Source organism: Rattus norvegicus, chromosome 17, assembly GCF_021556685.1.
Source record: "Rattus norvegicus strain SHRSP/BbbUtx chromosome 17, alternate assembly SHRSP_T2T, whole genome shotgun sequence".
NCBI lineage: Eukaryota > Metazoa > Chordata > Mammalia > Rodentia > Muridae > Rattus > Rattus norvegicus.
The window spans coordinates 80,367,501-80,386,485 of NC_141550.1; the positions used below are offsets into that span (position 1 = coordinate 80,367,501).

Consider the following 18,985-nt stretch of genomic DNA (forward strand, 5'->3'; position numbering starts at 1 on the left):
AAGAGAAGAAGACACATGAGCTGTCTTATTGGTGAAACAGCCATAATTTAACTCCTTTCGAGACTGGAGGGGCTCCAGAGATGGTTCAGTCAGCAAAGGGCTTGTTTTATGTTTATGAGGACCTGAGTTCAAATCCCCGGTACCACGCAAAAGCTGAGCATGACAGTGTGCCCCTGTATCTCCAGGGCTGGACATGGGAGGAGAGGGAGACAGGCGGGTCCCTCGAGCCACTTACTATCTGAGTGCCACCTATAATAACCAACATACTTATTATACTTAGCTGATCCAGCTGAGTCAGTAGGTTCCAGTTTCCGTAAGAGACTGGACAAAATAAGGCGGAGAGTAACTAAAGGGGACAAGGTCCAGAAAGCACTACATGCAGAACTCTACCTACCCTTCATTCGATGCTGACACCGCTACATCACATTCCTTCACATGAAGAAGTCACAGACGACAGCCCAACAGCCCCACACAGAATCACTCTTAATATGGCCAGGCTATGCCTGACAGGACATTCAGTCTGGGGGCCACAAGGAAAAGATAACAGGCCATCTTCATGTGTCTTCTTCTCTTGTGACGTCACCATGCATGTGCACCACAGATCGCCAAATGCTAGTGTATAGTAAATGTTCCCTAGGCCTTGCTTAAGAAACTGAAAGAGGGGGCCAGAGAGATGGCTCAGTGGTTAAGAGAACTGTCTTCTCTTCCAGAGGTCCTGAGTTCGATTCTGGGCAACCACATGGGCAAAACCATCTGTAGTGGGATCTGATGCCCTCTTCTGACATGCAGGTGTACATGCAGATAGAGCATGCATGCATACATACATACATACATACATACATACATACACATATATACATACACACATATACCTTTAAACAAAGAAACTTTAGGAACTGGCTTATAAGACAGAAAGAGGCCAAGAGGCCTAGTGAAAACAGATACCAACACGGAGGCCGTAAACAAGTAATATATTAATAGGACAATGTGAAAAGGTAATCAAATAAATTATTCAGCAGAATTGATCAGGGTCTCAGAGCTGCAGGAATCACCAGGCACAAGCTGAAAAACGCCCCCCCCAACTTTCTTAACATCCCTACCCAACTCTTTTTGTATTGATTTATTGCTCTCAAAAATGTTCCATGTTCTCCCAGGCCCCATAACCACGTCTCTTCTGTGTCCTAGAACTCTAGTCACCAAACTGCCTGACTATTTGCAGAGACATCTTGAGTTTCCCTCCTGACGCTAGAACATGGTCCTCTGGTGAAGATGCTGATCTTTCTATAACTCCTGGATCAAAGTTGTTCTTTCTTTCCTTCTCATCGGAGGGGGAGAATGACCCTGGCTTTGCACCGGCTCCTAACACCACCGATTCTAGCTTCAGGAAGATGTCCACAGAGACGTGCCACCAGTCACTGTTCCTGAGTAACAGCTTGGTGTGGCAGGGCGTCGCATCGGGGCCATCACCTCACCAGTGGCCTCAGCTGCCAGGCTGAGCTAGACGCCGACTCTGGAGACAATGAGTTACTGTACTAGTTAACTTAGATTTGGTATCTTCCAATAGAAAGATAAGAGATGATCAGATAAGTCCTTTAGAAAAACAATTTGGGAACTCGATGGAGAAACTCATTCACGTGTGGAGAGGAATCCAGGAAAGTGTTGGTAAAGCTTACATAGGGATGAGCTCTTGACACAGCTAGGAGTGGGAAGAGAGAAGGAGACATTGAAGAACTTTAGTCCAAAGGGCTTGATGACTAACTCCTGGGAGGGATGTCAAAGAAAAATCAATGACAGATAACACCAGGGTTAGTAGTTTGTGGACCTGAATGGATGGTAGCAGCCGCCAGAGAATTACAAAAAGAGAGTTCCGCAGATGTGACAATACACTGACATGCTTACTTATTTGCGATGCTGGGCTTGAAGCTACAGCCTTAGCATCCATGCTTTCACTGAACTCCGACACAGGCCCCAAGGACCTTGCTCTGATAAAGCCAGAAGGTAAGTAGGCACCTGGAAATGTAACCGTGTAAAGCTGACCAGGAAGGCAAAACTTCAGGGCTACTTCCTCAGTTGGCTGACCACTCTGTTCGGAGTGCTTCTGGGCACCACTAACCATTCCAAAGATCGTTGACCACCTTACACGGACAAGGGAGATCTCCTCTTAACGTACAAGAGCATGCAGAAGGTTCAAATCATGCATTTAAACCTTAATGGCGGTATGACTGCATTCGAGTCTAACCTAGAAGGCGTGTGAAACCTGCTCCTGAATTCCCAGTCGCTGTGGCAACTAAGAATCCCGCTCCTCACTCTCCCTGTCCCTGTGTGCAACCTCCCACCATGCACTTGCCTTAGCAGGACCCGAACCACAGGAAGCTGGGGTACAGTCGTATGTGCTCCTGTGGTTAGCTTTGTACTACACTGCCATGTCCAGTTTCGTTTTAAAGAGGCTGTGGGGAAACTTGGGATAATGAAACTACACTACAGGTGGAGCTCCAAGTAGCCAGGTCTGAATGCCACGGAGCAGGAAAGAGGCCTCAGGCGCCTGAATTGGTGACTGTTCTTCATCAACAGGGAAAAAAGCAGACTGAGGAAATAGCTTCCAGGCTGGAGGGTAGGCAACAGTCTTAGAGGGCTGGCTTTTCCAGTTCCTGAGTGCTAGCGCTGGTGCACAGAAGCCTCTGTACAGAGGTTAACAATGAGAACGCTTTTCTGCTGGGGATGATGAAAATGTCCTGGAACCAGACAGTGGCGGTGGTTGCACAATACCAGGAGGGTCCTTTTCTCACACATGCTCGAGACTCCTGGCATTTTTTTCAGGTAATGGCACAGTAAAGTAAATACAGAGAGAGCTGAGCTTATCAGTGGGACAGGGGACGCTGGCCAGGATTACACCAATGGCCTCAAATACTTCCCCTCGGACACCTGTATAAGACACCTGTGTGGAACCATGTCCTAGTGATGACGAAGCTTTAGGCTGTCACATGCTAGCTTCCAGGGAGGAAAGAACGGAAGGGAGGCAGGTGCCTCCGTGTGGTGCAGTTTTCCTCACCGCAGATCTTTGCAGTGGACTGGAAGAAAAGGAATTTGAAGTGGACTCCACTGTGAGAGGACTTGAGATTAGCACCTCATTCCAGACTCAGATTAACAGGCAAATATTATCAAGGTTCCCAACCGGCATCCCTTGGTGGGGGTGGGAGGGGGAGGGTAGGAATGAGGGGGAGGGAGGGTGTGCTTACCAGGGACATGCAGGACTGGGTTCCAACTCAGCAAAACGTGGTCTGAGAAGGAATGGTTGACAGGAGGAGGGATGGCTTTCTGTGTGAACCCTCCTTTTAAACTGTAGTCTTCAGTGTAGCCCCAATAAAGAAGGAACAGCCAGCTCTGCTGGAGAGGCCTTGCCAGATCCCAGCTTCCTGTAAGGCCTTGGAGGACATTCAAGAGCTCCAAGGGCTTCACACAGCATAGTCTGAATGCCATGGTACAGGAAAGAGGCAAAAAGTAGCTACAGACTACTGAGTTGGTGAGTCAAATACTAGATAAGAGCACCTAGTCTGTAAATATGTTGTCGAATGTGTGAGGGCTCCGATAAGCTGAAAACTGGACAAGGACGCAAAAAATAATTCACAACAGGAACAAAGGACTTGATAAATATTTTACATTCCTTATGTCTCTGGTGATTAATGAAAATTAAGGCGAAACTCATTATCCTTTGGTTTGGCAAACAAATATCACAGACTCACGAGAGTTGATTTTGAGTGGGGATACGCGCACTGTCATATCTCCCTGGTAGGTAGATAATTTGGTAAAAACAAAACAAAATACCTTTTTGGAAAGAGATTTGGCAAGCCCCCATGTCAGAATTAACCCTACAGAAACAGTTCAACAACTGTCTGGGACATAGGACAAGGGAGCCACTGTAGTCTCATTTCCTTAGGGAAATACTGGGGACAGTATTTGCTTATTCATACAGAAGCATGATCACAGCATAAATCCATAACAGAAGCATGACTACAGTTATGAAGTAGCAATGATATCATTTTATGGTTGGGGTCACCACAACATGAGGAACTGTATTAAAGGGTCGCAGCATTAGGAAGGTTGAGAACCACTGAGCTAGGCTTTCTAGTTGCTGTCCTGTCCCATCATCCGGATGCCCGTGAGCACCTTATTCACTTAGCTATGTCACCATACATGGGGATAGCCGTGGAGTCTTTCTGGGACTGTCTTTATGGGTTCTGACTTCGCTGTGCTAATATAATAATCCAGTTGAAGAACGAGGCTTATAAATTTCCCTTTAAATTAGAAACTTGATTCACATCAACTCTGTTAGTTTCGCGAAAAACAAATGTTTTATTCAGAGAAGTAGAATCAGAATGTATTTACGTTCTTGGTTCTATGACACATACGGCAAAAAAAAGGCTGACAATCCGCACAGGGCAAAAATAACAAGATCGTGGATAGGAGCTGTCTCCAAATCCCAGCACCATGAGGGTAAAGGAAACCAACAGGGGGGAACGAGAAAGAAGAAAAGAAAAGAAAAGAGCGACATAACTCAACAAACCAAACCAAAATCAGCCACAAACACACAGAGAGAAGCAACAACAAAAACAAGACGCTTCTGAGTTCCTACAGTAAATAAAACCTTTGCCTTCATTCAGTGAGAGAAGAAATATTCATAACCTACTGTTTGGAAAGACACAGCCTTTTCAATATAATTTGAAATGCTGATCCTCTAATCTACTGTACAGAAATCTTCTGACAGAGCTCTAATACACAAGTGCAAAGCTCGGCTACCCAAGATGCTAATTTCCATATCGGTATCATCAGTTAAATGTGAACACGGCCGAGTACTGACTGTATTACATTTCTTCAGTAATTAAAAACTTTTATTAAACATTGCAAGTTAAATGTACATACCATGACACGGTTTTGTTTTCAAGATAAGCGACACTGATGATGATGGAAACGGGTCACATCTGCAGCCTTTTTCTTTAAAGGTCACACGGAAGTCACGTAACCTCACACCCAAAGTTACCTGAAGGGTGGAAGCCTTCCATGAGCAAGACTAGGGGGAAATCTCCAGAGTTAAGCAATGGTAGCTTAAGTGAGTAGCTTCCAAACTTCCCGGCCACGGTTCAAGTAAGAAACACATTTCCATGACAACCCAGAACACGGATACCCTGCACACAAATGTGATGACAGCTTCATGAATTGCATTAATTCATTAGGCTTGCATGTAGGCACTTTAAGATCTCTATCTATCTATCTATCTATCTATCTATCTATCTATCTATCCATCCATCCATCCATCCATCCATCCATCCATCTATCTATCTATCTATCATTACTGCTGCTGCTGTTACTGCTCTGTGTCCATCTGCCTGTCGATCCATCTATCTATCTATCTATCTAATCTATCTATCATTACTGCTGCTGCTGTTACTCTTCTCAGTGTCCGTCTGTCCATCCGTCTGTCCGTCCGTGTGTCTGTCTGTCTGGCTATCTATCTATCTGTCTTGTCTGTCTGTCTGTCTGTCTGTCTATCTATCTTTACTGCTGCTGCTGTTACTGCTCTCAGTGTTGGTGATAATCCACTAAGTTGGTATCACAACCCATTTCTATGTCAAAACCACTGGTCTACAGAGCATTACCTTTAATGTGTTGGTTTGTTTTTTTTTTTTTTTTTTTAGGATGCCTGTTCTTCCTGCTCTCCACATTCTTTCTGGAGTTACTGATTCTCACTTGGTTCCACTGACCATCTGTATACAGAACCCCAGGGCAGACTTCACTTCAGGATCCCAGACCCACATATCCAATTGTCTACTAGCCTCTCTCAGACACCTCACAATCGACCATCTATGCTATTAGACTCTACTTTTCTACCAATAGCCCTGAGTTATTACTGATTATGTTTTATCTGGGCTGCTCTTAACTCCAATTGGTCAGCCCTTAGGACCACACTTTCTTGACTCCTAACCCACGGTGTCTTCTTCCTCCTCCAACTTCTTCTCTCTTCGGGATTAAACATTACCACAACACAGCTTTATTCAGCTCTGACTCTACCTATCTCCAAGCCTTAGTAAATGGCACCAGCTCAGCTGACAAGTCAGACAGCTAGGAACTATTCCTCTCCTCTTCTCCCCTTTCCTTCTTCCTTTCTCTCCCCTCCCACTCCTCTCCTCTCCCGACTCCTGTTCCTTCTCCTCTCCTCCTATTTCCCCCTCCTCCAGGCACTGAATCAATGTTCTCATCATTACGTCATCATGTCATGACGTCATCATTCCAGGATGCTTCCCCACTGCTACAACTTCATACCCATCATCATTGGATGAGACTTCTGCCTAAGAGCATCAGAGTCATTCTTCCCCAGTCTATCCCACCCTGACCTGAGTGGGATTTTCCAACGATGCAAATTGAATCATACCATGTTCTGCTGCGAGATGTCAAAAACTTTAGGATGAAGCCCCAGCTCCCCAACATTGTTCGCTGGCCTCCACGTCTGGACTCCTTGCTCATTTCTGGAGTCTTGGTTTCTGCCGCTTTCCCTCTCCCCCACCCCCATGTCCACAGAAGCAGCAGTCAGGTCTCGGTGCACATTAGAATCACATAGGTAATGTCTGACCTCCCTTCAGAACAATTCAATAGATCTAATTAGTTAGTGACCGTCATGTCAAGCCAGCAGACCCACTGCTTTAAATACAGTGAAGGCCTTCCAGAGGTTCCAGAGGTCCCAGTGTCCAGAAGCTCCTCCTTGTCTCACTCTCTACTTGTGTCATCAATCCTCTGAGTGTCCTGCCACAACTTCATGCTCCATGTTTAGGTCTCAGCTAAAATGGCATTTTCTCTCTTTTTCTTTCTTCCTTTTATGGAAAATAGACCTTTCCCCCTCACATAATTTATCCCAATTACAGTTTCCCCTCCCTCTACTCCTCCCAGTTCCTCCCACCTCCCTCCCCATTCAGATCCTCGCCATTCTGTCCCCTCATTAGAAAACAAACAGGCTTCCAAGGGATAACAATAAAATAAATATAATAAGACAAAAACCAAAATGAACACATCAGAATAGGACAAAATGAATACACAGATGTAAGGGAGCTCAAGAAAACACGAGAAACATGCATGAACGCAGAGACCTACTCTTCCACACACCCAGGATCCCATTAAAAACAGTGAAGTGGAAGAAAAGGCCATTTTCAAGAGGGCTATGTTCCTGAATTCCCCAGAGGCCCTGGTATTCTGAGTTCCCTTGGGATCCAAGCCAGTGGGCTTAACATCTCTTTGGTCTCACATTAGTGTCTGTTCAATAGACAGATGCACAATGAATAGAAAGAAGTTATATTAAGAGACATGATGGGAAGATTCAGTTAAGGACAGCTTTTAAAAACTGGTCCCCAAGAAGTAAACGGGCAACTGTGGCATCTCTGAAGAAATGTCTCCTTTCTATCAAGCAAGCACAGGATGGCGAACAGGGCCACTGCGTGCCTCTGGCCAGTCTTATCTTAGGAAAAGCTTTTCCCAAGGGAAGTATATGTTTCATCCCACTAGTGCATCCAAGGCGGAAGATGGTAGAAATACTTCCCTCTACTTTCGCATGAAGAATTGTCAGAGTAACCCAGGGGGAGATGGGTCAGGTGGGGGCCACACATCTGCACTGTGTTCCAGCACCAGGCTCTCCCTTCCTGAGGAGCCTTCAAAGGACGGACACTGAACTTGTGGAGAAATGCAGAAGCTAACACTTCCACGGCGGCAGCTCCCAGCCACGGTTCATGTGGTGCATATTAAGGTGCTCATTAAAGTCTTGCTGTAATCGAAAAAATTATATATGTGCGGTGAGAATGAGTTAGTGTTAATGGAGGAACCTTTACTTCTGCCTCCCCCGACTTTGTGCTTTCTAGTTGTATCTTAACCTTGCGGGTTTTTTCTTTTTTTGTGTGTGTGTGTGAGACTCTGTGCATTTTATCTGTAGGCGTAAAGTCAGGGTTGAGATATAATTCTATTAACCACATACACAACTTCATAGTCTATTATGTTGCTTCAACTTTTTCTGTAAAAATAAATTGTTAAGGATATTATTCCTGGAACAGAATAAATTCTTGGAATTACTGAGTAACTGATGTACCGCACCACTGTTCCAAGAACAGATCACTTATTTCATCATGACAAAGTAAAGTTATTAATCTTCCACTTCAACAATGAGAGATGCTAAGGGAGGGATGCGCAGACACCTGCATTCCATTTCAGTTCAACTTTATATCATCCATAAACATCTCTGTTTTGGACACCTCGTCGAAACAAATGCTCACAGTCTACTCTATGTAGCACTTGATTTTATGCAACTATAAAAGTTCCTTGATGTTAATTACAGAGACAAATGTCTCATCACACATTTGGTTACCAGATAGCATAATTAGTTTTCTCCATTAACCTTTCAGATATAAAATTTGATTTCCAAGTAAAAAACATTGTAAAAAACCCTTGGAACTCAAATGACACAGTATATTTGTACATGCTTGGGAAAAAATGTAATCCTGGGAGAACAATTTTATGAGTTCTTATTTACAAGGATAGTGATTGTCTGGACTAGGAAAGAAAAATCTGTCTCGACTTTGCAATGATTTTAAATATGTTGTCAAGTACACATGTAATAAGCTGTCCATTGTGCAGAGAGGAGGCACAGTAACCTGACCATGAATGGAATGTGCCCTCCATCTCTCCTGCTTGAGGCTGAATCCGTTCATCAGAGCCTCTCAGCTGAGAGAGAGAGACAAAGAAGGATAAGACAACAACCAAACAAGGCAAGAATGCTCAGCAGGCTGTGGGTGATGGGACGGTGCTGTGTCACATGACAAGGTTCCACCAAGAAACCACATATGCAACGATGGGCACCAGGCCTTGGGCAGATGGCGGTGTTGTAGCATGCTAGCTTTGTATGGATATTCTTTGATTGCCACACAATGACAGACTTGCCTGGTGCACCACCACAGCTTTTTCTGTTCAAAGCTAAATTGCCCCCAAATGACTATGCCACACTATGGCTTGTTAAGAACTATGCTGCAGGTCACATATGTGGGAAGCATGTTTGATTGTTATAACCTACTGACATTTATGCATATTTATGCTGCCAACATGTTAAGGACAGAAAGAAGACCTCACTGCACTACGGCGTGGGACACTGCTATACAGGAGAACTGTCTCTACTCAATGTAGCATCTCACTCAGATTAGCTGGCAATTGGTAGGAAATTATAGTTAGCATGTTTCAACATGGTACTCACTCATCCACTCAAAAACAGTTATTAAGAACCTGCCCTGTGCCGAGTTTTGGACTGGGAAAACTGTAATTGTTAAACTCAGAAGTCTTGCTCTTATAAAGGAGACTTCTGCTGAGCCTGGAATGATAAATAACAGAGGACCACATACAAGGTGGAGGAGGCCACTCTAGACTGGGACCAGTAGGACACACCAGGATGCACTGCAATACTTCAGGGGCGTTCACAAGCCGTGGGAGAGTCTAAGGCCACGGAGGTAGAAGATGGATAATACACAGGGCCACAGAACAGCTTCTTATTTCAGAGGGACAGGTTGGGGTGGGGAGTTCTTATCAACCTAATGAAACATACACAATTAAAACTAAACATCTCATTGTTACAGTTGACATATTTTACTTCTGAAATGAGAGTCCATTTAGTTACTAAATATGTGTAAATTTCCACCAGGGTAAGAACTTAAGAAGCAAAAAAAAAAAAAAAAAAGTCGAGTAACAAAGTTTCAAATGAGATGGTTTCACTTAAACCCAAGTCTAAAACCAGACTCTTCTCTCTTCATTCATCAAACAGCCGTTGATGGTCCTTCTGAGAACAGCCGTGCTGGACAGAGCTAACCCTTGGTTACAATGTTGCAGGAGAGAACCATAATTAAACTTTTTACATTTCTACTTTAATAGGGATCCCATAAATGGGCAGGGGAGGAGGTTCATGCTGACTACCTAAAGATGCTTCAGGAATGACATAGAGTCGGTGAAGAAGGAAGGGGGGTCGGGGTGGGGTGGGGGTGGAGGTGGGGTGGGGAAGGTGCATGGCCGACAGTTTGAGGAAGCAGGCCCACTGTAAGAGCACAAAGTGGCTGGTGTAGCTGGGCACAGGGGCTGAGAAGGGAAGTATCAGAAATAAACGGGAAAGAGACAATATGTGTTGGGGGCCTTATCATGCTAAGGAGTGTGGGCCTTAACCAGAAAGTATTAAATGATGGGGTATGCCAGTGTCAGGCAGGAAGCAAGTCAAGGTGTGTTTGATGCTGGGAGGAAGCTAAAGATGTTCCCTGAATCAACTACTGCAGGTTTGGGCTGCTGGCATGGCCCACACTGACTCCCTTCTCCTGGCCCATCCTTTCCTAAGTTGTTTTCTCTCCAGTAATCTGCAAAACACACACACACACACACACACACACACACACACACACACACACACACACCAGAGTTTCTTGTATCAGTGTCCTAGACTTATTTTAAGCTTTGAGGTGCAAAATACACCGTTCCAAATGTTCCAAAATCTTTACGTGTGTGTGTGTGTGTGTGTGTGTGTGTGTGTGTGTGTGTGTGTGTGTGCGCGCGCGCGTGTACCTCATATTCTGCCCTTTGAGGACATTTTTTTTTTTTTGGTTCTTTTTTTCGGAGCTGGGGACCGAACCCAGGGCCTTGCGCTTCCTAGGTAAGCGCTCTACCACTGAGCTAAATCCCCAGCCCCTTGAGGACATTTTTTAATTACCTAATTGCAATCGATGTAGAAGTAAGACATGACATCTACGGTTCTCACCCAGAGAACAGTTATTGGAGCACACAGAGCCTCCACAGAAAGACAACCTTTCTCAAGACAGATAATGCCCTGTGGGGGTCCTCGAGAGTGGGGCAGGTGACGTCAGTCTCTCTCCTTGTAGAGTACCCCTGGGAAGGTGTGACTTGAGCAGTTGTGCACATACGATCTGTTCCCCCGGAAGGTGATGATGGCTGCTAGGTTTACTGCTGGAATTGTATGATGTATTTTCTTTAAGTAAAAAAACCTGCTTTGTGTGGACTCTGAGAACTAGATAGATAGAGTAAGATCAATTTTTCAATGGGTCATGTTACCCTATGCACTTTGCTTCTATGAAGGTTCCGGTATCATGGCAAGGTTCCATACTAGCAGAGCATATGGCCTTTTAATTTTGATCTTCAACACATTACTAGATTTTACACACAAGTTTATTTCCTTTTAAACTTTTCTAGATTTGTAAAAAAAAAAAAAAAATTTCAAATTGTATCTCACAGACCAAGATAAGAAAACCCAAACTTTAGCTTTAAGATGTATAATGCTTTCAACAACAATGGTGCCCATAGGCTTGTATGCATTTCCCAAGTGACAGACTGTTTAGGAAGGATGAAGAGGTACAGTCTTGGGCTGGAGAGATGGCTCAGTGGTTAAGAGCACTAACTGTTCTTCCAGAGGCCCCGAGTTCAAATCCCAGTGACCACATGGTGGCTCACGGCTATCTGTAATGAGATCTGTTGCCCTCTTCTGGTGTGTCTGAAGAGAGATACAGTGTACTTATATATAATAAATAAATAAATCTTTAAAAAAATTAAAAAAAAAAGAGGTACAGCCTTGTTGGAGGAGGTATGTTACTGGGGTGGGCTTTGGAAGTTTTAAAGCAAGCACTCTGTGTGTGTTTCTCTGTCTTTTGACTAAGGATCAGGATGTAAATTCTTCTTTTTGTTCTTTTTTTTCGGAGCTGGGGACCGAACCCAGGGCCTTGCGCTTCCTAGGTAAGCGCTCTACCACTGAGCTAAATCCCCAGCCCCCAGGATGTAAATTCTTAGCAACTGCTCCAGCACCATGCCTGCTTGCCTGCCACCATGTTTCCCACCATGATGACAATGGATGAACCCTATGAAACTGTAAGCAGGCTTCCAATTAGATACTGTCCTTTATAAACTGCCTTGGTCATGGTGTTTTATCCCAGCATCAGAACAGTGACTGAGCATGGTAGATTACAAGAACTTCCTCAACAAGGTTCTATGAAACACTGAAGTTTGGTTTATCTACTGTTGCTAAAATTTCAATAGGGTGTTGTGTTCTAAGACAGATCTCCAGCTTTTATGCAGCAACGTCTGATCTGTTCGTGTACTTAAATGAACAAAGACCTACTAGGCAAGCATCATTATAAACACAACACTACACTAAGTGCTTCTGAGAATCCAAAGAGGAATCCAGGCCACACTAGCCTCTAGGTTTAGATAATCTACATCAGGACAGATCAGGAGAGATGATGAAAATAAACAAGCAGTCCGATGTGACAACTGTTCAAACAGGTTTGAGGAAGGATCTGCACCGTTACCTGGACCACAATAAAGCCAGGCACAGAAAGTAATAAAGATGAGGCCATGAGTGTTAAGTACTTCGAAAGGAATGATGCTAGTTTTCAGCAGGAAAACACTCAGAAGAAAAATGCTTTGAATTTGGAAAGGAGATATAATACACAAAGTAAGAGCACAGAACTTTCCAGTTTGAAAGGTGGTATTTAGGATTTTGTATATGCTCAAGAAGAGTCTGACGAAGTGGTCTGACAGGCAGTGAGTGCTACTCTATCACAGAAGATGAAGAAATTTTCTCAAGATTTTTTTTGTTCAAGGTATAATTTTCTAAATTTTATTTTTAAAATTTGTGTGGGTGTTTTGCCTACATGTGTATCAGTGTATCACATGTATGCAGGGTCTGTGGAAGACAGAACTGGGGGTCAGCTCCCCCGGAACTGGAGTTATAGATGCTGGCGAGGGTCATGTGGGTGCTGGGAGTCAAACCTGGTACCTCTGCAAGAACAGCCAGTGCTCTTCACTGAGCCAGCTCTGCGGCGGCTCACGGTTATTAACTGTTGACCTGAGACCAAACTGAAGTTTTCTGAACCCAAGTCTGCTTTTTCTCTGCTGGGTTATAAACTGAAGAGCGTGTGGTCTAGGCAATACTGGAATTAAACTTTAAATGTGGCCTAGGCAATACTGGAATTGAACTTTGAACACTTTCAGAACGGACTGGATTTTGCTAGGAGTCTGGAACTGGGACAGGCATGGTGGGAGAGTACAGACAGCAGAAGCAGCCTTAGTAAGAGGGCAGAGATAAGAAAGCAAGGAGCTCCTGGAGGTTATGAGAAGAGACTACTTTGGCACAGAACATTTTTTTTCTCCAGTGAAAAATAAAATAGAAGAGAAGAACTGAAAGGTAAGCCCAGAAGACAATGAGCAGAAGATGAGGAGGATGGGCCATAATTTCTATTCGAAGCAGAAGCAGAAAGGATCTTCCCAGACCACATTCAAACGTAGCTCTCATTACTGGTTCCACAGCCCAGGGTAAGTGAACACGTCTGCAGACCCACCTCTCTCGTCTACAGATGGAAATGTCTTCTCAGAAGCTTGATGAGTTAAGGAGACCATGAACAACCCTCTCTTCCTCAGAGGTTCCTGAGTTTCTCCAGGTCTAAACTATTAACTACCTCCTACCTGGGCTGCCCTTCTCCATCTAGAGAAGTGCCATTTGCTGGGGAGCGGGCATTTGGAAGCAGGGAGGTGCTGGCAGGATTGGACAAATGATGGATGCTGAATTCTCAGTTAAGAGACAAACTTGATCCTGTAGTCTCTGCAGAGAAGCCACTCGGTCAGATCAGCTCACATGAGCAGCTCATGAGGAAAGGATTAGAGACAGTCCTGCCATGGTGAAAAGACCTCAGAGCAGGGTGTCAAGACACCTGAATTTAAGTGTGGTCAACTGCTAAGTACTGTGTGGCCTTATGCAAGTCACTTCTATCTCCAAGATTAGTCTCACATTTATAAAGCAGGAGGAGGACCAAAGTCTATTTCCTAGTATAACAGTAGTTGTAACTATGACTAAGGAAAGTGGTGGGACAAGGCTAGCCCAATGGCCTCCTACCTCTGGGTAGACAGTAGCAGCTTAAGAATGACCAACTTGGCGTCCAAAGCTACAATGTATCTAATGTGCCCAAGAGCCTTTCTAAGAGTGAAGCAGACTGCAGCTGTCTGAAGTCTGAGGGGTGGGGGCTTCAGTACAATCGCACATTTGGTGCTGACTGCAGTCTTAGAAACCATGGTGTTCAATGTTTACAATGACTGTAGTACTCTAGCAAGCTAGAGGTTCATGGGGCTCTATAGGGAACATGGGAGGGTCTCTGAATCTCCTTTACCCTGCTGGGGACAGTTTCACTCTCCTTTTATCAGTAGTTCATGACTAGGGCCCTCCAGGGGAGTGCATCAGAATTAAGCAGAGCATGTGGTCAAGGGTAGGATTTGTGGGAAGACACACTGGTTTACATCCTAGGTCTGAGCAACTGAGCATCTCTGTAAACTCCCAAATTCCCCCAGAATAGAAACAACAGTGTTTCTAATTAGAATAATGAATGGAATAACGAACAAAGTTCTTAGTGTTAAACTGCACCTGACTTTTTTTTTTTTTTTTTGGTTCTTTTTTTCGGAGCTGGGGACCCAACCCAGGGCCTTGCGCTTCCTAGGCAAGCGCTCTACCACTGAGCTAAATCCCCAGCCCCTGCACCTGACTTTTGATAAATGCTACCTATGTTTGCCGCATCCTGAGTACACAGAGTTGTCTCCTCACTGGGCCATTAAGGAAAAGCTGTACTGATACAAGGACAGGTACACTGGCCATTAAGTGCGTGTGGTGCTGTGCGTGAAGCTTCTGGTAAGAGGCATGAGTGCAGTTTAGATCCCAGGGTTCTGTTGTTTTCCATTTCCCTTGACCCTTAGGTTGCACCCCACTCTTGCCATGATACATGATGAAACATCAGGAAGGAAGGTTTCCTTCCTTCCTCAGGCACTACTTTGGGGGGCCACCCAAGAACTGAGGTGGGACCCAGCTGTTTAATCCCTAGGTCTTGAAGAGTGGCCATCCTAGCTCTCCAAACAGCAGCACTGCACGGTGGTCAGGGACTAAGTTCCTTCATGCGGAAGTCTTACATGTGTTCTCTTGAGTGAGATTCTGGAGCCCTGGGTAGGGGTAGTTTTTAATCAAGGAAGCGATTACAAGATTCGGAGATCTGGACCCCAAATCAAACAGCATCACTACTGAACCCTGTGCTCCATCTGCTGAAAGACGTGGTACTGAATGAAATATGAGAAAGACCAGCACACACCGGGGAGGGCACGCTGGCAACTGGAGCTCCATAAATATTTGCTAAGCGAATAAATTAACGAGACTTGAACACCTGAAAAAGAAATGGGCCTCAGACGCATATCCTACAAAAAGAAAACTGAACTAAAAGCTAAAGTATAAAAAGGGACTTCATTTAATATTTGTATCACCGTGATGACAAATACATTGCCTCATTAAAAAGTGTCTTTCTTCTAGCTACAGCCTCAATAACCCTTGGCTTGGCTGAGCAGAGGAGAAGTTAGAAGTTGGGTATGTCATACTCTGAGCTTCAGCTCTCCTTGTTTCATATCCATATTCATATATTATTTGGGGGTGGTAATAACTGCCATGATTACAGAAGGACTCCCAGATAGCAGGAGAATACTCTCTAAAGTTCAACCCTCATTTATGACCTAATTGTAGGCATGCCCTCTGCTTATCAGTCTGTTGGCCAGTGCCTCCCTTCCCATGGGGAATCTTCTCCCTATGCAAATCTCAGTAGTTCAAGGTCTAGCTCCCCACCCTACCTTTGCAACTAGCTCCAGAGCCTTTCTTTCCCTGTTCCTTCCCAAGCTGTTTAATTCCTGTTTAGGCAGAAGCCACGGGCAATGGGGTGTTCAACGCTCAGGCAGAACTTGCCCTAGGATTCCCCTTAGGTTAAGTCCTATGGAGAGACCTTTGGTGTCTTCCTCAACATCTCTAAGCCTTATCTAACTATGCGGATGATTGACCCTGGTACAGATGGGCTGTGGGGACTGAATCTGAACATTCACATAAAGAGCCTTGCGTGCCTCATTCACGCTTCCGCTGTTGTGACCGCATATGGTACCTTTTTTTCCAGAACTGTTTTATCCCCTCCCGTCCCCCAAAGGACTTTGGTCCCCAGAGCAGGGTCCCTGTCCTACCCATTTCTGACCGCATGCACATTCCAGAAATCCAGCTCACAGGATTTCCCCACAGAAACACTTGTAGAGTTGATTAAACCGATGGTCTCCCTTCAAACAGTGCTCAAATCTTTACTGTAGTTTCAAAGAACTGGCTTGAGAAAGTCAAAGTCCACAGGGTAAATTTACCTCTTCTAACCCTTAATCAAATCAAAAACATGTCAGCAACTCCCAAAGCACTTACACAACCCATTTTAGGGAGCTACTTTACCACTCTGGATATATTGCATTAGTTAGCAGCCTAAAAATATTCCAAAGCCATAGATTTGATGGATTCTGCCAAACTCTAGGGTACTCTCTATTTCCCTGAGACACGTACGTGAATCTTCTAGATGTAGACTGTTGCAGAGAACACACATGTCTGAACACAGACCGTCCTATGTAAAGTCATGGGAGCTATGTGCTAGTAGTTTTTAGAACTCTGGAGTATCTAAGTATCAACTCTTCCAGATCCATGCCCTTAGGAATGAATAGGCTTCAGCCATTTACAAAGTAGCATCTGTGTTTTAAGAAGAGGAAGGCAAACTGTCAGCAACAAAATTCTTAATTTCGGATGTCATCTGTAACTGTCTTCTGTTCTATGAAACTGTTTTCAAATCATCTGCACTTCTTTTTAATGGGCCTAGAGGATCTTTGGGAACCAGATCTGATTTTCCCCAGAACAGGTACTCCCTCAACCTCGAACTCTTTGTTAAAGGCTTTTCTACAAACCACGGTCAAGATGGACTCAAAAGTCTGGCTCTTTAATGATATTTCCCGAATCTTCTATTCAAACAAGGAAGAAAGAACGTTAGCCCCGCCCCAGAGCTTGCATTCACTCAGTTCCGAGAGCTAGCATCATCCTGACCTTCAGCCTGCCTTTCAGCCTCACAATCCGTTACTAACATCGCTACTGTTTTCCAAGCAACTAAGAGGGAGGAGCTGCCAGGAGACCTTTGCTGGACAAGAACTAAATCCAGGACGTGATGTTCCACTTGCATGAGAAATGTAAATTTTCTACCAGAAGGCAAATTCATTTTTCTCAGATGGCTTCAAGTGGTACTTAGAGAACTCATCTCACCCAGGTCGGAGCACGGAAAGGAGTCTCATCTGAGAGGGGTCTTTCTGGGCCATAGCATCTCACTTGACTTTAGTGTTCAGTGTTCATAATAGTCAGTAGGTGCTGGGAATGGTGCTGGTCTTGGGTCTGTTCCCTGCCTTACTGGAAAGACCCAAGTGCCTATGGCATTCATTCTGGTCGGAAGGGCTTGTCTGTTTCTCCTCTGTAAGTGTGACTTCTGCCTGCCCTTTGCACCCTTCTTCTTCCTTAAACCAAAACAGAGAAGGAGATCTTGGGCAAAAATACCCTACACAGTCGTTACAATGTTTTAATCTGAAACAAAACAAAACAAAACAAAACAAAACAAAACAAAACAAAACAAAACTAGCAATCTCCATCTAAGCGGCCAAACTAGCACAGATATCCGCAGTCACTGAGTTCTGGCCCTTGCTCTTAAGCCCTCTTACCCACTTTTACCCTAATTTTCTACAATCTCTCTTTCCTGGTTCTGCAGGCCTGGCCCTCGCCCTACTACCTGAGGTTGTCGAGAGTCCAGGATGGGCAAAGTTGAAGCTAAATGTCACCTTGATAAATGTTTGCCTTGATAAACGCTTTCAGAGGAAGCATCCTGGGCAGTTTGATTTTTGGCTCAAAGGCTGTAAATAACAAGGTGTATACGAAAGATGCTCCATGTACTTGCCTCATGACTAAGCTGTACATACACAAGCAAACAGGGTACACTTTTGCCTACCTACATATCTGTGGGCACTTGTCAGAAGGTTTAGAGGATGCTGCCTTTGCTCCTTCTGTCCCCGAGGTAGGTAAACCAGGAAGGGTGGTGACAGGAGAAAGTCATCTTTCCTCCCTGACCACAAACGTTAGTGAGGAAGACACAGCCAGCAAACGCAAAGCTCTTGGGGAATAATAGGCACCATCACGAGGTGTGGGGGCAGACAGTCGCACTTTTATTCTCCTTACACTGTTTGAACTATAGATTTCATTTAATTGTGTCATGGCAGGAGAAGCCACCGGGCCATAGAGGTGAGAGGACATTATCATGAGACAGCCCATCCATCCTCCATCCTACCCAAGGCAGAAGCAAAACCAAACAAATAGTGGCTTCCTGGAAATTGAATTTCTGTTATCCAGATGTCAAAGATGTAATGCCCCAATTACACAAACTATTGCTAGTGAAGCATGCCAGCGAGTAAGCAATGTAAATGGGGTGAGCGGCGAGTGGCGAAACTGCGTAGTCAGCATCTGGCTCTGTGACTGAGTGATAATTAGCACTGTGTGTAGACACTAATAAACATTTATGTCTGAAATTACAACTTTTAGCAATGTTAATAAGGGATATATTGGCAATCTGTAAAATAAAAGGTCTTGAAAAGAATGTCATGCATTAAGCAGCGGCAGACACTTCCCGTTCTCCCACAATCTCCTCCCCCCCACCCCCCTGAAATTACAAATGGCCACACGCCATGCTTTTTTTTTTTTTTTTTGCCGAGAAATTAATTGATATAAGAACCTACCTAAGAACATGGGTTGTGTCTCTTTGGTCTCCCCATTAACATCGTTGCTGAATTCTGAGATTTTATACACCTCATGGTGATAATCTGGCATGAGAAAATAACCGAAAATTAGAATTTTAATGACTGCAACATATAGGGATGAGCAATTAAAGACTCCCGTCCCCATATATATAACTTACAGGTATATTTTCAAGAGCTCTCCCAGAAATTGTAGTTAATAGTAATCGTCAAACCTTGGCTTACTGTGAAGTACAAGACCTTGAAATGTTACTTGGCCTCTACAAAG

General features: G+C 44.4%; 1 protein-coding gene across 8 annotated transcripts in view; it reads right to left on the minus strand.

Moving 5' to 3' along the window:
- Bend7 (BEN domain containing 7) overlaps positions 1–18,985 on the minus strand; it is an 83,080-nt gene that overhangs the window by 61,621 nt on the left and 2,474 nt on the right. For 4 of the 8 annotated variants that reach the window (XR_015640911.1, XR_015640910.1, NM_001432309.1 and 1 more), the window contains 1 exon segment: positions 18,700–18,783. The exons of the other annotated variants lie outside the window; for them this stretch is intronic. Coding sequence is in view for 2 of the 4 variants with exons in the window: in NM_001432309.1 (NP_001419238.1) it covers positions 18,700–18,783 (84 nt within the window). In the remaining 2 variants the exon portion in view is untranslated. 8 annotated transcript variants of the gene reach the window in all.